The sequence below is a fragment of the Gobio gobio genome (genome assembly GCF_949357685.1).
Source record: "Gobio gobio genome assembly, chromosome: 11".
NCBI classification, from domain to species: domain Eukaryota; kingdom Metazoa; phylum Chordata; class Actinopteri; order Cypriniformes; family Gobionidae; genus Gobio; species Gobio gobio.
Window position 1 is genome coordinate 21081477 of NC_137104.1, and position 27677 is coordinate 21109153.

General features: G+C 40.2%; 1 protein-coding gene across 1 annotated transcript in view; it reads right to left on the reverse strand.

The window, feature by feature from the left end:
* Positions 1-4910: 4910 nt before the first annotated feature.
* Positions 4911-27677, reverse strand: part of npr1a (natriuretic peptide receptor 1a) — a 150084-nt gene continuing 127317 nt past the window's right edge. The window contains exons 16-22 of the mRNA XM_079828822.1: positions 20821-20989; positions 19354-19500; positions 18727-18850; positions 18501-18569; positions 15894-16068; positions 15637-15735; positions 4911-8717 (exon numbers count right to left, since the gene is read on the reverse strand). Coding sequence (XP_079684948.1) covers positions 8566-8717; positions 15637-15735; positions 15894-16068; positions 18501-18569; positions 18727-18850; positions 19354-19500; positions 20821-20989 — 935 coding nt within the window. The 3' untranslated portion in view covers positions 4911-8565. The remainder of the gene's footprint in view (positions 8718-15636; positions 15736-15893; positions 16069-18500; positions 18570-18726; positions 18851-19353; positions 19501-20820; positions 20990-27677) is intronic.

The following is a 27677-nucleotide window of genomic DNA, read 5'->3' on the forward strand; positions in this document are numbered from 1 at the left end:
AACAATAAGAATGGGATGCCAGTAACAAAATAGCAAATAAAAAACAATAAGGATGGGATGCAAATAATAAAATAGCAAATAACACCTGAATAAATAGGTGCTGACTTTTAAATGGTTTAACAGCAGGTATTTAATCGTATTTTTTAATATATTAATATTATAATTAACCCTGATACATTTTTTTTAGGGAAAACATGACACGAAAAGTTTAAATGGTACTGGAAAAAATAGTCACACTTGTAGGCTACTGTTCTAAAATGACCGCTTTGAAAACGAATGGGAAGTGAATCTAGTGGAAACGTTTGGTACTGCGCTCAAACAAAATCTTACTGAAAGCAATTTTTTAATACAGTATCAATCAACCTATTGGAACACAACTTGTTTAGAATTATGGCTTTGATTTAAAAACTTTGAAACTTTTCACTTATAATAATCTGCTAATAATATGCCAAGTATCTTCTTTAAAAAGAGACCACATTTACGACAGTTTAAAGTTGGAAATTTCATTTTTAGGTCTATGCTAAAAAATTGATTAACAGGTAATAAATTGATCATAACAATTCATTAAATATAATTTAGTACCATTAAATCGCCTACAAAATATTACATAAAAACATTTTCGAACTAAAATGAATTTAATTGAAAATAATAATAATAATAATAATAATAATAATAATATATATATATATATATATATATATATATATATATATATATATATATATATATATATATATATATATATATATATATATGGGTCAATGACACGACATGTATTTTTTTTGTCCGAATTCATTATTTTCCTAAAAAAAAAAATTATAAGTACGTCACATATCAAATTGATCTACAATATTCCATTTATAAGATACTCTTTAAATTTTTTTGAAATTCAATTGACTTTTTGAGTTGTGGTGTTTCAAAGACCTAAAATGTCAGGTGGTGCGACCAGCAAATTTACATTTAAAAGTATCAATTCCCACTGCAATTGCAAAATGAAGAAATATAAATGTAAAACATTATATAATGTATACAAATAATAATAATAAAAATACAAAAAAACATAAAAACTCCTTATATAAAATTGCGTTCTGAACACAGAAAAGTGTCTGTTTATATGAATTGGAGTAAAAGGGCAATACTTAGAAAAGGTAAAGGGAATTTACCATGTGATATGCATTTTACAATGATTATGTATAGTGTATATGTATATTATTTTAAATGAATATATGGTCGCACCACCTGACATTTTCTGGGTGGTAAAATCTGAAATCTTGTTTAATAATGAATTAATGCATGTCTTAAAAGCTGTAAAACCAATATGAATCAACACCATACATTTTTTGGACATAAAAATGCATTTTAAAACTCTTTTGCTTAATATTATTTTTTAATATTATTTTTTGATCTTAGAAAAAATATATATATTTTTCTTATTTGTCATCTCAATAAATTAGAATGTCATGGAAAAGTTCATTTATTTCAGTAATTCAACTTAAAAGGTGAAACTAATATATTATATAGACTCATTGCGTGCAAAGTGAGATATTTCAAGCCTTTACCTGTTATAATTTGGATGATTATGGCTTACAGCTTATGAAACCCCCAAAATCAAAATCTCAGAAAATTAGAATATTACATGAACGCAATAAAAAAAAAGGATTTTAAATACAGAAATGTTGGCCCTCTGAAAAATGTAATCATGCATATGTACTCAGTACTTGGTTTGGTCCCCTTTTGCATGAATTACTGCCTCAATGCGGCATGGCATGGATGCTATCAGCCTGTGGCACTGCTGAGGTGTTATGGAAGACCAGGATGCTTCAATAGCGGCCTTCAACTCTTCTGCATTGTTCGGTCTCATGTCTCTCATATTTCTCTTGGCAATGCCCCATAGATTTTCGATGGGGTTCAGGTCAGGCGAGTTTGCTGGCCAATCAAGCACAGTAATCCCACGGTCATTGAACCAGGTTTTGGTACTTTTTGGCAGTGTGGGCAGGTGCCAAGTCCTGCTGGAAAATGAAGTCAGCATCTCCATAAAGCTTATCTTCTGAAGGAAGCATGCAAGTGCTCTAAAATGTCCTGGTAGACGGGTTCTTCAAGCATATTGGACTGTGTGCCTCTCCATTCTTCCTCCAGACTCTGGGACCTTGGTTTCCAAATGAGATGCAACATTTCCTCTCATCAGAAGAGAGGACTGGACCACTAAGCAACAGACGAGTTCTTTATTTCTTTAGCCCAGGAAAGACACTTCTGACGCTATTTGAAGCCCATGTCCATGATCCGTCTGTGTGTGATGGCTCTTGATGCAGTAACTCCAGCCTCAGTCCACTCCTTGTGAAGCTCCCCCACACATTTGAATGGCCTTTTCCTGACAATCTTCTCCAGGCTGCGGTCATCCCTGCAGCTTGTGCACCTTTTTCTTCCACACTTTTCGAGCACCCTTCTTCGTGGACATGCGCACGGAACGACCATTGTAAGTCCACAAGACCGAAAGTGCACATGAAGTGTGCCATTTGGGACAGGGCCGTAAAGGGATAGTTCACCCAAAAATGAAAATAATTTGAGGGTGAGTTATAATTTACTCACCCTCAAGTTGTTCCAAACCTGTATGAGTTTCTTTGTTCTGCTGAACACAAAAGAAGATATTTTGAAGAATGTTGGGAACCAAGCAGAGAGAGCAACCACTGACTATAAGTATTTTTTTCCCTACTATGGTAGTCAATGGTTGCTTTCTCTGCTTGGTTACAAACATTCTTCACTCTATCTTCTTTTGTGTTCAGCAGAACAAAGAAACTCATACAGGTTTGGAACAATTTGAGGGTGAGTAAATGATGACAGAATTTTCATTTTTGGGTGAACTATCCCTTTAAAGGCTCAGGGACCCTTTGTAGATGTTTTTGATTAATTAGCTGATTAGAGTGTGACACTTTGAGCCTACAATACTGAAACTTTTCACAATATTCTAATTTTATGAGATTTTGAGGGTTTTTATAAGCTGTAAGCCATAATCATCACAATTATAACAAATAAAGGCTTGAAATATCTCACTTTGCATGCAATGAGTCTATATAATATATCAGGTTCACCTTTTAAGTTGAATTACTGAAATAAATGAACTTTTCCATGACATTCTAATTATATATATATATATATATATATATACACAGGTGCTGGTCATATAATTAGAATATCATCAAAAAGTTGATTTATTTTACCAATTCCATTCAAAAAGTGAAATTTGTTATTAGAATATTACTTAAGACCGATACAAAGAAAGGATTTTTTGAAATTTTGGCCAACTGAAAAGTATGAACATGAAAAGTATGAGAATGTACAGCACTCAATACTTAGTTGGGGCTCCTTTTGCCTGAATTACTGCAGCAATGCGGCGTGGCATGGAGCCGATCAGTCTGTGGCACTGCTCAGGTGTTATGAGAGCCCAGGTTGATCTGATAGTGGCCTTCAGCTCTTCTGCATTGTTGGGTCTGGCATCTTCCTCTTCACAATACCCCATACATTTTCTATGGTCAGGCAAGTTTGCTGGCCAATTAAGAACAGGGATACCATGGTCCTTAAACAAGGTACTGGTTGCTTTGGCACTGTGTGCAGGTGCCAAGTCCTGTTGGAAAATGAAATCTGCATCTCCATAAATTTGGTCAGCAGCAGGAAGCATGAAGTGCTCTAAAACTTCCTAGTATACGGCTGCGTTGACCTTGGACCTCAGAAAACACAGTGTACCAACACCAGCAGATGACATGGCACCCCAAACCATCACTGACTGTGGAAACTTTACACTGGACCTTAAGCAATGTGGATTGTGTGCCTCTCCTCTCTTCCTCCAGACTCTGGGACCCTGATTTCCAAAGGAAAAGCAACATTTACTTTCATCAGAGAACATAACTTTGCACCACTCAGCAGCAGTCCAGTCCTTTTTGTCTTTATCCCAGGCGAGACGCTTCTGACGCTGTCTGTTGTTCAAGAGTGGCTTGACACAAGGAATGCGACAGCTGAAACCCATGTCTTGTATACGTCTGTGGGTAGTGGTTCTAGAAGCACTGACTCCAGCTGCAGTCCACTTTTTGTGAATCTCCCCCACATTTTTGAATGGGTTTTGTTTCACAATCCTCTCCAGGGTGCGGTTATCCCTATTGCTTGTACACTTTTTTCTACCACATCTTTTCCTTCCCTTCGCTTCTCTATTAATGTGCTTGGACACAGAGCTCTGTGAATGAAGCTCTGCAATGACCTTTTGTGTCTTGCCCTCCTTGTGCAAGGTGTCAATGGTCGTCTTTTGGACAACTGTCAAGTCAGCAGTCTTCCCCATGATTGTGTAGCCTACAGAACTAGACTGAGAGACCATTTAAAGGACTTTGCAGGTGTTTTGAGTTAATTAGCTGATTAGAGTGTGGCACCAGGTGTGTTCAATATTGAACCTTTTCACAATATTCAAATTTTCTGAGACACTGAATTTGGGATTTTCCTTAGTTGTCAGTTATAATAATAATATAATTTTTGTGCTTATTTAACACATTTAGCTTATAACGGCCGGGGCATATTGTTTGAGTATTTGGTGCTATTTATTGACACTGAATTGAGAAGTACCTTTATTTGGTCTATCTAAACATATCTAGCTTTAAAATATTGTACATTCATTTTTCAGAAATATTCAAACGTAAAACAATTAAGATGCATTTTATGCTGCAAAAATGGAAAAGGCAAAGATTTTTGCCAACAGAAAATTACACGCATGGCAATTTTGCCTAGTAGAAATGGTCTCTATGCCAATGTACAACTTGAATAGAGCTAATATAGCAATACTTACCTCTTACATGCATTATTCTTTAGAAGGCTGACTTTGTGTGAAAAATACCACATTACTGTAGACCATTAAAAGCACAAGAATTTGTAAAGATAGCTCAGTGTTTTTAATGTTTATTTTACACAATCCGCCTCCCCCAGAACATAAACAAAAAACACAATCAATTTGAAGTTCACTTGAAGACTTTGTAGTAATATATATCCATATGACACCCACAGACCCAGCTATCCAAAACACACATAGAAGACAGATAAAACATTACAATCATTATTCATGCTCTCCGAACAGGAAAGCAAGAAGAGCTGCATCTTAAACACTGTACATCTGTCATTATCAATCAGGATCTCATGACACAGTGTGTCTGCCATCATGTCCATATGATGCATTGCTACAGTTTGACTGACAGTTGTCACAGCAGAAGAGAAGTGATGTGGGAAAACACAGCATTTATTTACATCCGGCCCAGACATTCATGTTATGTTATTCAAAAATAGAGCAGCGTTATACTGAAGCTTTTAATGCCATCAGAGAATTGTTGGACTGTTTCCTCACAGGATGTATACTGCAGCCATCGGCACAGGATTTCGGGTTGTACTGAAATGTAACAGCCGTCTCAGATGACTCTGACCCCAGTGAGATTTGATGGCTCAGCAGGTGTCATCGCAACAGGAAAAGTTTCTGTCCAAATCCTCATTATCTCAGTTTATAGACACAGAGAGGTGAGCAGCACTGCACAATTTACACTTTATAAAACACCAGAATCTGTGAAAGTCTTCAGAATGGGGAAGAAATGTGTGATTCAACTTGATCTTAAACTTGACAGTTGCTTCATACTGGATGGAATTTGGCATAGCGAAATTTGGCATAGAGATTTGAGAAGTTGTTGGTCGGAAAGTTCCATACGTTATCAGAAAATACTTAGCGCATTTGAATGAAGAGGAAGATTTGAAAGATCTGCCCAGATCTTCAAAACATTGTGAGCTGATAAATATTAAAAGGTGTAGATGTGATTCAACTGTCCCTCACATTCATCTCACTCTACCTTTCAAGCTAAGATATTATGCTTATTGAAAACATAATTCAAAATTTACTGTATAACTCCTCCTGCTCTTATCCACATTCATCACATTTTGAATAAATGTTTTCATAATCCATTCAAATGTAACAATATGTAGTTAGAAACATGGAATTTTAGGAAAAACAATTAAAATGGCAGCAGCTTCGACTTAAAGGAAGTACACATTTTAAATATCTGCACATTTATGCATCATTATTGGTTTTATTTTATTGTAGCTATGTGTTTCTTTGTTCTTCAATATTTTGCAAGAGAATATATAGGTGACATAATTTGCCATAATCTATACTGTTCAAAGGTTTGGGGATGGTAAGATTTTTTTTACTGTTTTTAAAAGTCCCTTATGCTCAACAAGGCTGCATTTATTTGAACAAAAATACAGTAAAAACTGCAATATTGTGAAATATTATTACAATCCTATTTTGTATTTCAATATATTTTAAAATGTTATTTATTCATGTGATGGCAAAGCTGAATTTTCATGCTGTCTTCAGCATGATCCTTCAGAAATCCTTCTAATATTCTGTTTTGCTGCTCATGAAACGTCTATTATTATATCTATATAAAACGTCTATATTATCAGGGTTGATTCTACTTAATATTTCTGTTGAAACTGTGATTCACAAAAAAAAGAAAAAGATTTCCTGTTGAATAGGAAGTTCAAAAGAACAACAATTATTTGAAATAGATATACATGTAGAATGTCATTACTGTCTTTTTGATTAATTTAATGCCTCCTTGCTGAATAAAAATTTCTTAAAAATAAATAAAAATAAAACTCTGAATAAAAGTTTTTTAAGTCCAAGCACATGAATGAATTAGAGTGGAATCTCAGATTTCATAAATGCAGCAAAAACAACATTAACCAATAACATCAAAGAAATCCAAGAACGATCAAAATTCAATTTTGATGGATAAAATCAAGTTCAATTTGGCAACATGTCCTCCAACCAATACGCCTAGGACCTATTCGTTTGTCACTTCCCTGAAATACGACCCATAGGAGCGTTTCCTAAAGTTGCGCTCCTATCGACAACAGGACACTTTCATTTTAATGCTTTGTTTTCTTTTATTTGCGTAATATTTCCGGTTTTGCATAGCTCAATTGATAGAGCATTGCAAAATACAACATCATGTGATCATGCAATCGTGGGTTCGATCCCAGGGAACACATGTGCTCATAAAGTGTATATGCACTATAAATCACTGGGTAGGTTTAGGGGTGGGGTGGTTGTAGTTGTTAATAAAAAAAGATTTTTGCTAAATGGAAATATGACAAATGGTGGTAAAAAGTACACACATTGCATTTAAATGAACACGCAGTTTGATTGGCAAGTCATACGTCATTTCATGACGACAGACGTTACACGACACTGTCATTATTTTTACGCCAGCTAGAGGGTGCATGACTTTAAAACGTAAATAAAGGTCGTAATAAGGTGCATGAAAAACGACCTATAGAGTTGTTGTTTTTTGGAGGACAGTCTGCAATTTGGAAATGTCACTTTACGGAAGTTATATGTTGTCGGGAAAGTAAATCCTGCTATTAAATGAACACAAGAACATCCCTGGGCTAGTTTTAGCTGAGACACTATTGCAACATCAAGGGGCCATTTACACTACACCGTTTCAACTAAAAACTGAATGCGTTTTGGCCGTGCATTTACACAACAGTGTTTTGGAAAACGGGTTTCAAAGTGCAAGTTTTGGAAAATGGTACTGTTGTTGAATTTGTGAAAATGGTAACGCCATGCGCATGCATATTACGTGTTCAGTCTATAGGTGCGTAGTGTTTCTTTACAAAGTGACTTTGCCAACTACTGGCCTGGCTGCAGCGCTTTTAGTCCTTTTTGTGGATCCGTGTGAACGGTGATCATTTTGACAACGTTTTTGTCTGTACAAAGGAAAAACATTTCTGTTTTAGTACATTGTTGTTGTGTAATCGCACCCCAATACAATACTTCTGAATGGAAATGGTCTTGAGCTCTGAGAAAAAAATCCATCATTGCACATTTCTATGCTTTCTTAATCATACTTGACATTTATTATTATTTATCTTATGTGCATAACTTTCATCTGTGGTTCAAAACCCTCTGGATCAGTTTTGGCAGATGGAAGAGTTTTGGACTGACCTGCACCCCAGAGGAGGTATCAAGAACATTTCGCATGGCAAAAAAAAAAAAAAACTAGCGGGACTACAGCACTGTGTCTTTGCAAGACAAAAAAACATGAACGACAACAAACAACCCCCAAAAGACTCCTGATGATTGCTTTTAAAAATCTGGACAAAGACCTATCACGACAAAACAAAATTTAAAACTCCTACAAGACCCGGATGGGTATGATATCACACCAGCAGAAAGTCCTGCGCCTAAACATTCAGCTCAACAGTCACCGATCTGATGGTGTGTTGTCATCGTCCATTTGTCTAAACGATTCTGCTCAAGTATTGTTTTTTTCTTTTTTGAGATTACTTGGCAAAAACAGTCATAGCAAGATTCCCATGAAGCAATACCATGAAACTTTGGGGGATGAAAGATGAATAAGACCCAGTTTTGACAGTCTAGTCTTTCATCCTTTCGTCCCAGTGAAGCACTGCCACGTCCCACACTGTCCCAGTATTAGTTTGGATGTTTTTGTTTTGTAGCTCTTTCTCTCTGTCAGTCAGTTTTTAGGCATTGTTGGAGTTGACTTCTCCTAACAGCCAGTACGTCCTCATCCGTCCCTTTCCCTTCATCTCAACATCGCCCCTGAGCTCCAGCTGGAAGCAGTTGAATTCCTCCAGTATGACCTGTGTGGCTTCTGACATATGGATCTTCAGGGCTGATGGAAGAGGTATCAATACACATTAGATTATTAAAAAGCGGGCACACACACACACCACAATTTTTGTTTGCATCAAATTAAAGGGTTAGTTCCCCCAAAAAGGAAAATTATCCTATAATTTACTCACCCTCAAGCCATCCTAGGTGTATATGACATTCTTCTTTCAGTCAAACACAATCTGAGTTATATAAAAAAATATCCTGGCTCTTCTTTATAATGGGAGTAAATAGTAACTAAGATTCGGAAGTCCATAAAAGTGCATCCATCCATCCATCCATCCATCCATCCATCCATCCATCCATCCATCCATCCATCCATCCATCCATCCATCCATCCATCCATCCATCCATCCATCCATCCATCCATCCATCCATCATAAAAGTAATCCATACAGCTCCAGGGGGTTAATAAAGGCCTTTTGAAGCGATGCGATGCACTTTTGTACAAAAAATATCCATATTTATAACTTTATAAATTAGAATCACTGGCTTTCGTACACGAGTCGAGTTCCGTCCGAAGAGTGACCTCGCATGACGTATTGACAAATGCGGAAGCACAGAGGATAGAGCAAAACAAAACACCAGTCACAAATTCACCAGTCTAAAACGAGAATATTTAAAGCAATATGACGGAGGATTTCGATATAAGAGAAGAGGAGCTTGAGTTGGTTGTCCAGCCCTATTTGTTTGAACTGCGAGAGGCATATACTCTCACCGAAGCTTACATCCTACGTCATATGCAGGAACTCGACGGGAGCCTTGTGAATGCGCGAACGGACGTTACCGGAAGCTAGTGATTACAGTTTATAAAGTTATAATTATGGATATTTTTTCCCACAAAAATGCATCACTTTGCTTCAAAAGGTGTTTATTAACCCTCTGGAGCTGTATGGACTTTTATGGGCTTCAAAATCTCAGTTAATATTCATTCCCTTTATAAAGCTTGGAGCCAGGATATTTTTTAAATTTAACTCATAATATAAGTCAATATACACCCAGGATGGCTTGAGGGTGAGTAAATTTAGGGATCATTTACATTTTTGGGTGAACTAACCCTTTAAATACTGTGAAGGTATATTACATTGTCTTGTTGCTAGCAGAAGAAATACAACTTTTTACAATTTTTTATAAATTAAACTGCAAAAAGAAGTCTTTCAGAAACTGACATAAGATTTAGTATTACATTAACATACAATAAATAAGTAAAAACAATAAATGTCTTTACTTTCAATTTTATCATTTAATTTACTTTCAGTTCAATCAGTTAATGATCCTTGCTGATTAAAAGTATTAATTTCCTAAAAAAAAAAAATCTTACTGATCCCAAACTTTTGAATTGTAGTATAAGACCAACCACATTTATATATTTTTATATAAATATATATATTATATATACTTTTCCAAGATGGCTGCATGTCTTTCTGTCTGCTCCTTGTCTGTCCATTTTTAAGTTTTTTTTAAAGGATTTTATGGCACCTCTCACTGAAATAATCCAGACAGAGCCTTCATTTAATCTTAAACTAAGTTTCTGTAGTGGCCTATTATTTGGTTTGAGGCCTATCTTCATGCTACAGCCCAGGGATCTGCTGCAGTGTGGCATGTCTTCAGCCTAGATCTGTGACGGGTTCTTGAAACAGGATTTACAGCAAGATAACAACTATCTATCTCCAGCTGCATTGTGGTTCGCTTCCAACACACACTAAAGCCTATGCTATCTGACTACAGCTATTCTGAGAGGTTCTCGGCCTACTACACCTGGTCTGAGGCCTACCGGCTTGTTTCGATAGGATCTTGGCCTACTACACCTGGTCTGAGGCCTACCTGCTTGTTTTCGAGAGGATCTCGGCCTACTCTACCTGGTCTGAGGCCTACCTGCTTGTTTTCGAGAGGATCTCGGCCTACTCCACCTGGTCTGAGGCCTACCTGCTTGTTTTCGAGAGGATCTCGGCCTACTCTACCTGGTCTGAGGCCTACCTGCTTGTTTTCGAGAGGATCTCGGCCTACTCTACCTGGTCTGAGGCCTACCTGCTTGTTTTCGAGAGGATCTCGGCCTACTCCACCTGGTCTGAGGCCTACCTGCTTGTTTTCGAGAGGATCTCGGCCTACTCCACCTGGTCTGAGGCCTACCTGCTTGTTTTCGAGAGGATCTCGGCCTACTCCACCTGGTCTGAGGCCTACCTGCTTGTTTTCGAGAGGATCTCGGCCTACTCTACCTGGTCTGAGGCCTACCTGCTTGTTTTCGAGAGGATCTCGGCCTACTCTACCTGGTCTGAGGACTACATGGACCTGCTGCAGTGTGGCTTGCCTTCACCCGAGATCTGTGGCTGGGGTTTTCGATTCAGGATTTACATCAAGATACATCAAGGCTTGTTTCCAGCACACATTGAAGCCTGTGCTACACTACTAACGTTTTTGAATCATGCTTTTCTTTATAAAAATCCTACTGGTTCTCTGGATTTTGTCATTCACCTTTTTGCTGCATGTACAGTATCAGGTTCCCGGGTCTGCTGGTAAACACACTCTAGGGTCTGCCCCAGCATTTCACTGTCGGGGAACATTAGACTTCATTCTTCAATCGAGAGATGTCCCATCCTTATGGATTACTAAATCTGTTGGACTTTCTGTCACCCAGGTATTTCGAACCCTTCCATATTTTTCGATTATGCTACTGCAGGAACTGTTTGACTCTAACTTGTTACTGGCTTTGCCCTTTGTAAAAGACAAACAATGGATTTGTTCTGGTGTTGCTCTTAGACGCATGTTAATTATTCTCATGTTATTAATCTCTGGTAATGTTCATCCAAATCCTGGGCCAGCTAACTCAGTTACTGCCCAGCTGTCATTTGGTGAATTTTGTGACCGTAAATCATTGGGTTTTTTACATGTAAATATCGGCAGTCTGTTGAATTCTAAGCATTTTGACACTTTAAAAACATTGGTGCACACAGCTAAGCCTGATGTTCTTGCTATCTCTGAATCCTGGCTTAAAAAAAGGAACACTGATCTTGACATCTTCATACCAGGCTATAATGTGTTTCGTCAGGACAGAGCTACCAGGGGTGGTGGTGTAGCTATGTATGTTAAAGATCATCTGCAATGTACTGTTGCTCTTTCTAAGTCAGTTCCTAAACAACTTGAACTACTGGTACTAAAGCTTAGGCTTTCAAATACTCTCTCTATCTCTGTTGCTGTTTGTTATAGAGCACCTTCAGCTCCAGTTTCTGCACTCACAGCTTTTAGTCAACTCCTTGCTCCATACATATCCTCCGAGTTTGTCCTTATGGGTGATCTGAACTGGGATATGATCAATCCCCCAGATTCAGTTTTGCAACAGTTTGATGCTCTAAACCTTACTCAGATGATAACTGAGCCCACCAGACCTAATCCTAAATCTTCCTCATCATCCACTCTGATTGACCTCCTTTTGACTAACAATCCATCTAATTATCAAGCGGGTGTTTTCAGTCAAATAAGTGATCATTGCGCTATTGCATGTATACGCTCTGGACTTTCATTCAAAAGACGCCCAGAAATTGTAACCAAGCGCTCTTTGAAAAAACTGGATATGCAAGCTTTTCTCCAAGATGTTGCGGCTGTGTCGTGGGACAGAATTAATACCTTCCCCATCTTGGAAGAGGCATGGTCTTTTTTTAAAAACACTTTCAGTATGATTATGAGTAAACATGCCCCTCTGAAAAAACTTAGAATAAAAAATAGATATAGTCCCTGGTTTTCCAATGACCTGGCTGAGATTATTCATCATAAAAATGCCCTCTGGAGAAAGGCCCGCTCTACCCAATCTCCAGATGACTGGCTGGCCTTCCGTCAATGCAGAAATAAAGCAACACAGGCTATCAGAAATGCTAAAATCTCGCATTTTAAAGAGAAACTCACCACATGTGGCACTGATGCTAGGGCATTCTGGAAAACAGTCAAGGTAATGGAAAATAACTTTATTTCCCCTCATTTACCAGTTTCTATGTTATTTAATGACATTATTATTACTGATAAGTCTTGCATGGCCTCACTTCTAAACCATCACTTTATTAATTCAACCCATACAGTTTCAATGCCAATCCCTAATCCAGTCTCAATGGACACTTCAATTACAACCTCAGCAAATGCCCAACTTTCTCCATCAAGCAACAGTGGCTTCTCCTTTATGCCTCTTTCCACCTCTGAAGTCCAGGATGAACTCACCAAGCTGAATACAAACAAATCTGCTGGCCTTGATGGTCTTGATCCCATGTTCTTAAAAGCAGCAGCCCGCATTATTGCTGCTCCGGTCACAAGACTATTTAACATGTCCCTACAGCTATCTGAGATCCCTATTGATTGGAAATCAGCCATCATTTTTCCCCTATTCAAAGGGGGTTCTGAATCTGACCCAAATTGCTATCGCCCAATTTCCATCCTACCATGCCTTGCCAAAGTTCTGGAGAATCTCGTCCAAAAACAGTTAAATGATTTCCTGGATAAAAATCATATATTATTTGACATGCAATCTGGTTTTCGGACGGGACATGGGTGCATAACAGCCACCACAAAGGTCCTTGATGATGTAATTACAGCATTAGACAGCAAACAGGTCTGTATTGCCACCTTTATAGACCTCGCCAAGGCCTTTGACTCTGTCGACCATACGATCCTCTTACATAAGCTTTCCAGTATTGGTCTGTCCTCCTCTAGCTGTGATTGGTTTGCCAATTATCTCACCAACCGTGCCCAGCAATTGAAGAGTGAAAACATTATGTCAGACCGACTTATTATCTCTAAAGGTGTGCCTCAAGGCTCCATACTGGGCCCAACCCTTTTTTTCTATCTACATCAATGATATAGCCAGAGCTCCTGGCACCTCCCGGATTCATCTTTATGCAGATGATACCATTTTGTACTCAGTTGGTTCCTCTCCTAATTCTGCGGCTTCCAGTCTCAAACTCAGTTTCACCTCTATAGAGCAGTTCTTTGACAATGTCCACCTCCGTATTAACACCAATAAGACAAAATGTATTCTTTTTAGCCGAAAACCGGTAACTGAGACTCCACTTACAATCACCTGCATGAACGGTATGGCTCTGGAGTATGTCAAAAAATATAAATATCTAGGTATCTGGTTGGACTCATCCCTGTCATTCATTACACACATCAATAACCTTCAAACAAAAGTCAAAGCGAGACTAGCCTTTCTTTTTCGCAATAAAGCTTCCTTTACTCATGCTACCAAATGCACCCTCGTTAAGATGACAGTACTGCCAATTCTGGACTATGGCGATATTATCTACAGTATGGCACCAAACACAGCCCTAAAAAATCTTGACACAATCTATCACTCAGCCATCCGTTTTGTCACTAATGCACCCTTTCACACTCATCACTGTGACCTGTATAAACTGGTGGGCTGGCCCTCCCTTTATACCCGGCGGCTTCATCATTGGTTTCTCTTCATATACAAGACAATCCTGGGCAAGACACCTCTCTATTTGTCATCTCTTCTTCATGCTGTTCATAACACCTATCACACAAGATCAAGTAATTTGATTAAATTTAGTACCCCTTCTACTTCTACTACCTTTGGACGTAATGCCTTCCGCTTTGCAGCAGTACATGACTGGAACACACTACAAAATACCTTGAAACTTACATCTCTGATCCCAATCTCCACCTTTAAGCAAAACCTCCAAAATTACATAGTTGACTTTTGTTCCTGCAGATAATCATGAACCATATTTATACATACAAATTTAAGCACTTTATTCTTTTCTTTTTTTCCTTTTCTTTGTGGTCCACCGATTTTTAATTCAATTGTTTGTTCTATGTGTCATGTGTTTGACTATGTACTATGTACAGTATGTTCTGATTTATTCCTGTAGCCTCTTGGCCAGGTCATGTTTGTAAATGAGAAGTGGTTCTCAAACAGTTTACCTGGATAAATAAAGGTTAAATTAAAAAAAATATATATTAACAGCTATTTAAGGATTCATCATCCACTTGATGAATGAGTTTTTAAATAGTCATTACTCTTCTCAGCAATCTCTGTATGGGATTTAATTTTTTTTTTAACTGAAATAAATGTTTAATTACTGTAAATACTGTTGTTTATCACTATATTTTGTGTATTTGTATAGACATTATGCACAATTGTAATCTTTGAAGTGATTTACAAATGTAAAATCAATTGAATAAACAAAAATAATTAGTTTTCACATCCAAAGAGGTTAACCATTTCACAACAGAGATCGTTTACATATAGAAGTTTTAAAGATGCAGTACTAAAAATGGGTTTGATCCCATCTGTCAGAAATAGTTTGCAAAATGATCATTTATAACCTGTTCAAAAGTTTGGGGTCAGTAACAAAGTTTATATATTTCCAAGTTTTTAAGAAATTAACACTTTTATTCATCAGGATGCATTAAATTGATCAAAGGTGACAGTAAAGTGAAGTTGTGTTACTGTTCTTTTGAACTTCATTAAAGACTGCTAAAATGTATCGGTGTTTCCGCAAAAATATTAAATAGCAAAACTGTTTTCAAAATTGACAATAATAAGAAATGTTTCTTGAGCAGCAAATCAGCATTTTAGAATGACTTCTGCAGGATCATGTGACATTGAAGACATGTGAAAATTCAGGTTTGCATTACAGGAATATATTACATTTTAAAATCTATTCAAATAGAAAAGAGTTATTTTAATATTTTTCGTTTTTTTACTGTACAAATAAATGCAGCCTTGGTGAGCATAAGAGACTTAAATAAATAAATAAATAAAAACTTACCGACCCCCAATTTTTAAACAGTAGTGTAAATCACAACTACTGCGTGAAAGAAACCTTGACTAACATTATAAATGGACTTCAGGGAAAAATAAATGCAACAAAAGTGTAGAATACGACCACTTTAAAAGTCTGGAGGCACCTCACCTTCTCCATTGGATTCCATGCGTGAAGCTGTGTTGACTGTATCGCCAAACAAACAATATCGAGGCATCTTCAAACCAACCACCCCTGCACACACGGGGCCTGGACACATAAAATAACACCCACACATACACATAACCGTCAGTCAAACCTCCCCATTGCAGTCAGTCATGAACAAACCGATACATCCTTAGAGAGGGCAGACTGCTCTGTGCTCTACTTGTACTCTATTAAACACTTTCATGACCTATGATCCTCACCGCTGTGGATGCCGATGCGTAGGCGGAGCTGCTGGCTGGGTCGGTGGCGGATTCGAAAGGAGTGAACGGCCTCCAGTAGAGCCAGAGACATGCGGGCAATCTCGCGTGCATGCAGTTTCCCGTTCCTCACGGGAAGTCCTGACACCACCATGTACGCATCGCCGATGGTCTCCACCTGAGGGCGCCACACAAAAACACATAATTACCCTTGTAAATCAGAAGTGCATTTAATCCTACTGAAGGTGCACTTGTAGTGTGTATTTCGGTAACACTTTATTTTAGGGTTCAATTCTCACTATTAACTAGTTGCCTATTAGAATGCATATTACTAGAATATTGGCTGTTTATTAGTACTTAAAAAGCACATATTAATGCCTTATTCTGCATGACCTTATTCTACCCAATACCTACATTTAAACACTACACACAAAAAAACTACCTTACTAACTATTAATGAACGGTAAATTAAGAGTTTATGGAGGAAAAAGTCATAGATAATAGTGAATATGTGTTCCCCATACTTTAGTGTTTAAATTCAAATCTTAAAAGTATATTAATAAAATCGGTTCTAGCAGATATTATAATATTGGAATGAATGAAATTAAAGGCCATTTAAGTGTACTTAAAGAGAGGACACTTTCATGACTTTACTTTTGGTTATACTTTATTGTAAGGTGTCTGTGTTACAGAGTAATTATATATTTAAGTACAGAGTAATAATAATTAACTACATGTTCTTAATCATAAACGATTTGGGTTTCATTTAGGGTTAGTTGCATGTAATTATACACAATTTGTGCTAATTACTAAAGTAACTACATGTAATGTGTAACAAGGACACTAAAATAAAGGCTTACACTTTGTTTTAAGGTGTCAGTATTACAGTGTAATTATACATATAAGTTCAACACCAAGAAAGAATAATTAATTACAGGTACCCTTATAGGGTAAGGGTTAGGATGAGGGTTTGGTTTAGAGTTAATTGCATGTAAATATGCATAATTTATAGTTATTACTAAAGTATACATGTAACGTGTAACACTGTAAAATAAAGTGTTACCAAATAAAGTTACCAGATTTTACATTTGGTTACACTTTATTTTAAGGTGCCCTTGTAACACACTGTATGTATAATTAGGTAGTATATAAATATAGTAATAAATAGTATATATTACAGTGTAATATATAATTAGGGTCAGGGGCAGGGGTGCTGGATTGCAAATGCAATGCAAATTTTAGTTAATTTACATTTATTCATTCTTAGCATTTAGTAACACTTTAAGAGGCCCATTAAAAAGTAGGCCTATTATTTATATGTTGAATTATGTTTTTAAAACATACATGAGGTCATATTTTGACCGTTGCGGTGTGCGTATAGAGAATGCGTAGAGCGGTAATATTTCCTCCAAAGTGAGAGCGCCTTTCTGAAGATTCCGTTCATTTCTAAAGCTCATTCCGCTCAGCGCCACACGCTCAACCCAGAATGCCCTTTGTGACATGCTGGTTCGAATATAGGCCTATCTGAAATAAGTATAGCTATAGGGCCGCCCCCAACTAAAGTATTTTTCTAGTAGTTGTTCATTTAAGCTGTTGTTCACGCGGCGCCGGCGCCTCCATGTCACTGTCTGCTATATATTTGCTTATTATTTATTAAATCCAGGATAAAACATTGATTAAAATTAAGATATAATTTATACAAAACGAAATTCACTTTAAAGAAAGGCTTTCAACAAAACAAAACTTAATGAAGTGGTCAAAATCATTTCTGACGCCCATGTCTTCTGACATATTGCGCATCTTATGTGTCCTGTTCACTTTTCATAATCAACGCAAATGAAATAAAAAAAATAACATAATAATATTTAAACATATTAAACTAAACAAGTATAGTAGGCTACAGTATAGAGAAATTTCATGTTGGAGCGAGATTTGAGCATTGTTTTACCGGTGAGCGGTTCATGAGTGGAGCTCTGCTCCGCTCACATGCTCTGGTAAGGTAAGCAGGTTTTTTGCATTCATTTTTATTTCCTGTTGCTGTGCAGGCTCTATTATTGTATATGACAGTGTAAACAGCTCAATAACTCTTTTATTTAAAGGTTTAATGTAGGCCATAGTCCATTGCATTACGATTGCAAGAAGGATCAACAATGTCAAAAATGTGATGTACAGTCAAATGTCTGGTTAAACGAGTGTTGTCACAGATATGCTTGTTGTGCTTCATGTTTTATAGACTCTATATTGTTTCCTGTTGAAATGTGATGTCCCCCTAGTTTGACATCAAGGTGAATGGAACGCCTACTTTTCTAGATCGAATCAATTCCCAGCGGAAAAAAACAAGCCACGCCCTCTATTTTCACTCAGAAAATACATCACAATAGTGAAGTAAAGTTGGTCATAACTTTAATTATGCAGACTTTAAGTATATTCATTTAAAGTATATTATTTCCCGTTATAAGTACTCTTTTTAAAGTATACAAATGTAAACTACTTTTTCACAAGGGTCGGCTCTCAGCCAAAGGAGCACAAGGGATCCATCTCAGCCACTTAAACTAATTAAGCACTCATGTCCCTGAACAGATGCTGAATGTAATGACTGTCTGGAATTACCTTGTACACATCAAAATTGTCGATGATTGCATCAAAGCAAGTGTAGAGATCATTCAGCAGCGTCACCACCTGTGGCATGTACAAATCGACAAATAGATAATCTATTTTAACTCAATAGTGCACTCATGGTTGTCGCAGTAAAGGACAAAATTAGCCCATCATTTTTTCTGTGCGTCTCCTTGAGGAGTGTTTACTGAATTATACCCGTTGCTGAGGGTTTTCTGACCTGCATTGGTGTGCTCTCAGCTGATAATGCGGTGAAGCCTACAATGTCACTGAAGTAGATGGTGACCGAGTCAAAGGCTTCTGCCTGCACCATCTCACCTCGCTTCAGCTGCTCAGCCACTGAGCTGAAACAAAAAACACCCACACAGTGAAACACGGCCTCATACCAGTGAGAAAATTATTTCAATTGACAAAAAAAAAGCTGCTCAGGAAACATTTCTTATTATTATCAATGTTGAAAACAGTTGTGCTGCTTAATTTTTTTTGTACAAACCATGCTACTTATATTTCAGGATGAATAGAAAGTAAAAAAAGAACAGTATTTATATGAAACAGAAATCTTTTGTAACATTATAAATGCATTTAATGCAACTTTTGATTAATTAAATTAATCCTTGATGCATAAAAGCATAAATTACCCTAAAAAAATAAAACAGATCTTAAACTTTTAGATGTGTGATTTACAAATTCTTTGCAATTTGGGTTGAACAAATCATTATAAAGAATCTGTTCAAACGAAAGAATCACATCATGTCTTGGTAGTATTTTCAAAACAAAAAGCAGAAATAAACAGGAATAAAAAAATAAAAAATAATTTATAAATATGAAAGATATGTGTGGGACTCACTGTGGGAGGATCTGATAGAGCAGAGCTTCAGCTTTACGTTTCTCCTCATGGTACGCCTGCGTCCTCTCCTCCACCAACTCCTCCAGGTTATTGGCATACTGCTCCATACGGGACAGGAGGTTATCCAGGATGTTGGAACCATATCCACTGAGGCCAAAACAGAGAAAGTGAGGCAGAGACAAAAGATGTGAACGTGTGTCTGATCACTGCAGCATAGGGAGTAGGGGCCGTGCAAGCAGATTTCCTAAAAAATTCAATAAAAAAATAACACCCATAATACACAAAGTTAATTTCATATATAATGATATTAATTAATAAACATTTAAATTTGATTGACTACCAATAGAAGTTTATGTAGATTAACAGAATAATAATAATAATAATAATAATAAAGCATCAGAAGTTTTTATTGCTTCATATTAATTAAGAGACAATATATTATATAAGAGTGCTTGACATTTTTTTTTTAAAATACATTTTTAGATAAACTGCACTACAGCTACAGGGATACTTAAAATTATTAAAAGTGAAACGTAAACAGTGACCAGTTATATTATCTAAAAATATACACATTACGTTATGCATTTGTAACTGGTTCAACTCAACCCACCCCAAGCGGGATTCGAACCGTGGTCTCCGGCGTGGGAGGCGGGCACTCTAAAGACCGCAGCCCCTAGTGTCAGTCGCTAGAGTGCCTCTTGAAATCAGGGGAGTGAGGTTTACACAAACACAGCTCTTACTGGCCTACGACAAATACACTCACCCCCTAAACCTCACTCCCATCCGGGTCACGGCACCAAATGTAACCCACTCTCTACTCAACCTACTCTGAGCGAGATTCGAACCATGGTCTCCGGCGTGGGAGGCGGGCACTCTAAAGACTGCAGCCCCTAGCATCAGTCGCTAGAGCGCCTCTTGAGATCAGGGGAGTGAGGTTTACACACAGCTCTTACTGGCCTACGACAGTTACACGCATCGTCCAAAACCTCACTCCCGTCCGGGTCACGGCACCAAATGTAACCCACTCTCTACTCAACCTACTCTGAGCGGGATTCGAATCGCGGTCTCCGGCGTGGGAGGCAGACGCTCTAAAAAGGAGGCTAAAGACTGTAGCCTTGCGTCAGTTGGTAGCGCACCTCTTGAGATCAGGGGAGTGAGGTTTACACACACAGCTCTTACTGGCCTACAACAGTTACACTCACCCCCTAGACCTCACTCCCATCCGGGTCACGGCACCAAATGTAACCCACTCTCTACTCAACCTACACTGAGCGGGATTCGAATCGCGGTTTCCGGCGTGGGAGGCAGGCGCTCTAAAAAGGAGGCTAAAGACCGCAGCCTTGCGTCAGTCGCTAGCGTGCCTCTTGAGATTAGGGGAGTGAGGTTTACATGCACAGCTCTTACTGGCCTACAACAGTTACACATATGAATCTTGAAAAAAAATTCAGCGATTTGTGTTTCAGGTACCGGTTATTCTTGCGGAGCAGCACTTTAATCTGGTTGAAATCCGGCCTCTCATTGACATCTTCGGACCAGCAGCGCTGCATCAGCTGTCCTATCTCATCGCTGTGGCTCTGAGGACACAGCAGCGGACGAAGGTACGGCCACCGGCCCTCCACCACGCGCTCTATGATCGCTGAACCACAAATTACAGACAGCAAAGGAGAACATGTAAATAAACATTCTCCGGACAACGAGTTACACAACTCTCTGTCCCACCGGAAATATCATGCACAGATTAGAATATAGAATTAGCATATCAGATTTCACAGAAAAACAGTGAGAGTAATCGGACTCCCTGCTGATGTGAGAAAAAAGAGAGAAAGAGACAGACAGAGAGCAAATATGTGAGAAAAAGAATGAGTAAAAAAGATGAACGTGTCATTCACAGGTTTTGAGAAGACCTTGGACTTAACACATATCTTCACAGCAATCAATGTGGGTGATGATGACACAATGCTGTCACGACCTTCCTGTTCCACTCCACATCTCACTACACTTGGGAATATGTCATATTAAAGCTCCTATCTCTATCTATCTATCTATCTATCTATCTATCTATCTATCTATCTATCTATCTATCTATCTATCTATCTATCTATCTATCTATCTATCTATCTATCTATCTATCTATCTATCTATCTATCTATCTATCTATCTATCTATCTATCTATCTATCTATCTATCAATCTATCAATCAATCAATCAATCAATCAATCAATCAATCAATCAATCAATCAATCAATCAATCAATCAATCAATCAATCAATCAATCAATCAATCAATCAATCAATCAATCTATCAATCAATCAATCTATCTATCTATCTATCTATCTATCTATCTATCTATCTATCTATCTATCTATCTATCTATCTATCTATCTATCTATCTATCTATCTATCTATCTATCTATCTATCTATCTATCTATCTATCTATCTATCTATCTATCTCTCACTCTCTGATTGTGCAAACTGTCAATACCAGTGTCTCTGTCGTTCTCTCATTGCTGTCTTTGAATCCCTTTGTTCTCATGGCGAGCTGGCACTGTTCCAGGTACGTCACTAATGTTTTGTTGTCTCTCTTTAATGTAGCCACTGGTATGTGTGTGGTGATCCGTTTATGAGTACGGGTGACATCGCCAAGCTTATGTGAATGTGTGTTTGTGTCCATGTCTCTGTACATATGCAACACTGACACTGATAGAATTTAAATAAGAGCAGAACAGAACATAACAGAACATTGGCTTCCCATCCCAAAACACACACAACAAAGCAAGCAACAGAGACCGTTACTGTCACAGCTGAAAGTGACCAGGATACTTCTAAACCTTTAAATGCAGCATAACTTATAAACGATATCTTTATTGCATGTTTTATTGCTAGTGTGTGTATATTGGCATACTGAACACTTAAATGTCTGAATGTCAAAACAAGTGTAATTTGTACAAATGCTGCTCAAACTTTTCTCAGAACCAACTTCACTTTTCTGAGCCATTTTTACAATGTCTTTGAAAACCTAATTGTGCTGGTGTTACTTTAATTTAAAATAAATGCCACTTGATTTGATATTTTGATATCTACTGCAACAATATTTTAAGTGTGCAAAGAGTTTTAGGCCTATGTTACTAATGTTTTAGCAAATTGAACTTTGGCTTTTGGAAGGTTATTTTCATCTCGCTCACAAAATGAATAAGTGAGAGAGAGAGAGAGAGAGAGAGAGAGAGAGTGAGTGGGGGGGGGGGGGGTGGTGAATGTAGAAACACACAGATGACATGGAATGGAAAAATGACATGGAAAAGTGACCCTTGTTAACAGGGTAATTAGCTGCATAATCTGTGTCTTATTAACACATTTATTTAATGCTGTTTTGATTCACATCAAAGCGCTAAATGAGAAAGCACTCTCACCTGCATAATTATTTCATATTCACAAATAAAAAATTCTCTTGAAAGCATGAAATAAAATTGATGTCTCTTTTATACTTCTCTAGGGTTTAAGCAGCGAGCTGCACTTTTTATAGTTTTTAGTTGCTAAAAGTTCACCCAAAATTCACCCAAATATGAAAATTGTTTCATGAATTATGTAATATTATATTAATCAATTTTCCACTTAATACACAAGAACAAATGTATTTCGCAGCAAACCTAGCATTGGAGTGTCTATGATAAAGAAAAGGAAAAATATTAAAAAATATAGTGTAACATGTGCCATGTTCTTAGAAATGTACTCTTTGTATTCATGCAGGTTTTTAGTGTTACTAACTTGTTAACTAAATGAAAACAATTTCCGTAATTTCCGTACTTAAAATATTTCTGAAATAAAATCCAACAAATAATAAATATTACATGAAACTTTAAAAATTAGAAATGTTGCAGTGGCATCTACACTAAAAAACTTAAACTGAAATGAAAAATTATTATTATATGAATTATTATGAATTGTTATATTGAAAATTAAAATAAAAATGACAAACTTAAAGGGATAGTTCACCCAAAAATGAAAATTAGCCCATAATTTACTCACCATCAAGTCATCCTAGGTGTATATGACAATCTTCTTTCAGATGAATAAAATCTGAGTTATATTACAAAAGTCGCTTACAAAAGCGAATCGATGCGTTTGTGTAAGAAAATTATCCCTATTTAAAACTTTATCAAGTAAACTTTTGGCCGACCGCCTTCCCTGTTCAATTTGTGGAAAAATTGTTGAAAGTTCCCCTGCCGATCGAAAGACTAACGCGACCAGGTACGCTCGTCATGAGGTCACGTACGCATCTTGAGTTTCACTTTCAACATTCAACACTTTTCCACGGAAGGTGGTCGGCCGAAAGTTTACTTGATAAAGTTTTAAATATGAATATTTTTCTTACACAAACGCATCGATTCGCTTCAGAAGGCCTTTATTAACACCCCGGAGCCGCGTGGAGCACGTTATTTGACGGACAGATGCACTTTTTATGGACTTCAAAAACAGAGCAACTATGAATCAAATTCTAATGCTTGGATCAGCCTGGACTTTTGTAATATAACTCTGATTTTATTCGTCTGAAAGAAGAATGTCATGTACACCTAGGATGACTTGGGGGTGAGTAAATTATAGGCTAATTTTCATTTTTGGGTGAACTATCCCTTTAAACTAGAATTAAAACGAAAACACAAAATCTATCAATAAAGGCTCATTTAAAATATACAATCAATAATATAATAGTATATAATTAATACTAAATTAACACTGGTTGGTATCATATGGTTTTGAAAGATTCAGTTAAAGTAACACGCCGATTTTTTGGGACTTCAGCTTATTCACCGCATCCCCCAGAGTTAGATAAGTCCATACATACCATTCTCATCTCCGTGCATGCCATAACTCTGTCTGACGCACCCACCGCTAGCCTAGCTTAGCACAAAGACTGGAGATAAATGGCTCCAGCTAGCCTACTGCTCAATAAGCAGTGATGGGAATAACAGCGTTACAGATAAACGGCGTTCCCTTTCGTTCAGTCACTACGACGTAACGTTAGTGACTAACGAATGGGGGTTTCGCTTAGAAGCCTATCAACTTCGAGTTTTGAGAAAACGCCCAATGGCGTGCCAATGCCATGGGGCATGCGGAATTTGCATACGTAGCTCCGCCTCACTGCGTGAGTATATAAGGAAGTACGAGGCAATATCGCATTATGTTTCTGCTTTCGGAGCCAAGAGTACCTACCTCTTCACTCCTACAGCCTTCTGAGACTCTGTCAGCTTCTTCGAGACGAGCAGCTTTCCAGTCGGTGTTGGTGTGACGGCGCGTTCCAGTGATCGCATACTTCCTGCCTGCTGATCTGTGCAGTGGTCCGCCTGACAGCTGGTGTGTGTTTCCCTGGGCGCTTCGGCATCGACTGCAAGGTTTTCCTCTCACAAAAAGAGCTTGCGCGTGGCACGTCTTTTTCAAGACGGCTCGCCCGTGCACTTCCGGGTGCGATCGATTTTCCGCTGCTGTCTGAGGACGCATTCACTGCTCGAGCGTGTTTGGGCTTCAGCGCGCACGGGCAGTGTTTGCGGATGTGTCACGTTTCCATTACGGGGGCGTGACCATCGAGATGTCACGGTCGAGACTCAATGATCTCCGTGAGGAGAGAGAGTCCCCTCTGCCACACCCCAATCTACCGTCCCCGAGTGAGATGGTACTTTGGCTGGTGGCCAGGGTGACCTGAGGGCGGTGCTGTGGTATTAAGAACCCCGACGTTCATTCCTCGGGCCACACCCCCCTCTTATACATCGCTTCCGCGAGTGTTGGATTGAATCTACAGCCCGTCTCTGACGCCCCGTTCGTTCAGTTCACGCTCCGGATAGCAGTGAGATGTCGATCGCCGCATCCCAAGGTGGGCTGGAGTCCTTTGGGGATGACGATTAGGTTGTGCTCCGCCTCCGGGTGTGTCAGCACTGCCTGATCTGACCTAAAGTTGACAGCCATGTTATCTCGGGCAGCCGCGAGTCTCGCGCTGGTGTGGAACTCCGCCCAGTCGTGGTTGCGCGATTGGTTTTTGGGGGCGGCACCCGACAGCTGTTGGGCCCCGCCCCCAATGCCTTTCGCTCCCGGGGTGCATGAGGAGATCACGCGGTCCCGGAAGTCCCCGTGCTTCTCGCGACCGTTTGGTGGCCTCCTCCGCCTTCTCTGCCCTTGATGGGGCCGCGGCCTAGGGTACACTGGGGCCCCCTCCCCCCCCACTGTTGAACTCTCTGTTGCGCACTACGGTGTCCACAGAGGGCTTTGACGTGGCGTGGTGTGGCTGTCCTAAGCACCCCCCCCAAAGCCTGTGGGCTCGTCTACTTCGGTGGCGTGGTCCCGCAGTGCTACGGGCAGGCCGCCGCCCCTTTGCACATGCACAAGGGTGGAGCCGACCCAGGGCTCTTCATTGAGCTGCGTGCCGCAACTGACCCCGCCCCCGGGCGGTGAAGGTGGCCACACGCTCCCTGGCTCGGGCGATGTCCACAGCTGTGGTCCGGGAGAACACCAGGCCTTACCTGGTGATGTGGAGGACGTTGAGCGGGCCCGCCTCCTCAACTCACCCATATCCCAGGCTGGCCTCTTCGGCGGCGCGGCTGAGAACTGCGCCCAACAGTTCTCGGCCGCCCCAGAGCAGACTGAGGCTGCAACACGTACTGCCCCGGCGGCCAGCTGCTGCACCAGCCGCCGGCCCAGTCGCCTCAGTCCGCTCGCCGCCGAGGGCGCCCTCCCTCTTCCCGCCCGGCCCCAGCAGCAGCCTTCACCTGGGCCGCGCCGTGGAGGTGGTTGAGGATGTCGCCCAGTCCGCTCCCCAGACTGGTTAAACGCCAGGATGGAGGTGGACAACTCAGAGATGGGTTCCAGTTCTTCCCAGGGGATGGTAGCAGGGCCTCTCCTTCCCCCGGTGGAGGGCCGGGGGAAAATCCTTCCGCTGCTGGCCCCCGGGCTAGCAGCGCTTGGGAAGAACTCATGTTCCTGTCTCTGAGCACCCAGAGACCGGTGATGACAGTGCGCGCCACCCTCGGGTCTCGCCACTCGCATCCCTCTCTGTCGCCAGCCCCCTGGCAGAGCAGACCCCAGTGGAACGCGAGTCCTTCCCTGGTCTCCTCTGTCAGGGCGCAGCCGTTAACCGTGCTCCGACCCGGGGACGCCCAACAGCCTCCCCTGTCCGCGCCGGTAACGCTGCCTCGCTGCCCCACCCAGGGTACGTCTGTCGTCCGGATGACCCCGTTGGTGCAGTCTCTGGAAGCCTGGCTTCAGCTTCCGGGGCTGTCCCGCTGGGCTGCCCGGACCATCAGGCTCGGCTACGCGATTCAGTTCGCGCAGGCTCCTCCCCGTTACAGGGGAGTCCGCTATACCATGACCGGGGCCCATGCCCCCGTCATGCGTGCGGAGATTGCCACTCTACTGGCGAAGGGTGCGATCGAGCCTGTCCCTCCAGCCGAAATGAGGTCGGGGTTCTACAGCCCCTACTTCATTGTACCCAAGAAAACCGGTGGGTTACGGCCAATCCTGGACCTTCGCATCTTGAACCGATCCCTTCACCGGCTTCCGTTCGAGATGTTGACTGCGAAACGCCTTTTCGAATGCGTTCGTCCGTACGATTGGTTTGCAGCGATTGACCTGAAGGACGCCTACTTCCATGTCTCCATCCTTCCTCGACACAGACCGTTCCTACGGTTTGCTTTCGAGGGGCGGGCATACCAGTACGCAGTTCTCCCATTCGGGTTATCTCTGTCCCCTCGCGTCTTCACGAAGATCGCCGAGGCAGCCCTTGCGCCCCTTTGGCAGCACGGGGTCCGCATCCTGAACTACCTCGACGACTGGCTCATACTAGGCCACTCTCGAGAGCAGGTTTGCGGACACAGAGATCTGGTTCTCCACCACTTAACCCGTCTGGGCCTTCGGGTCAACTGGGAGAAGAGCAACTTTGCCCCGTGCAGAGGATCTCTTTTCTCGGTATGGAGATCGACTCGGTCGCCATGTACGCGCAGCTTTCGAGCGAGCGCGCGCAGTCTCTGCTGACTTGCCTCCGACAAATCGAGAGCAAGAATGCGGTTCCACTGAAACTTTTTCAGAGGCTCCTGGGGCATATGGCATCTGCAGCCGCGGTAACGCCGCTCGGATTGCTTCATATGAGACCGCTTCAGCACTGGCTTCGCGATCGAGTCCCGAGATGGGCATGGCAGTCTGGCACGCTCCGGGTCCAAGTGACTCGGGCCTGCTTACAGACACTCACCCCGTGGTCGAACCTCAGCTTTCTACGGGCCGGTGTGCCCTTAGAACGAGTTTCCAGGCATGTTGTCGTATCGACGGATGCCTCTGCCACGGGCTG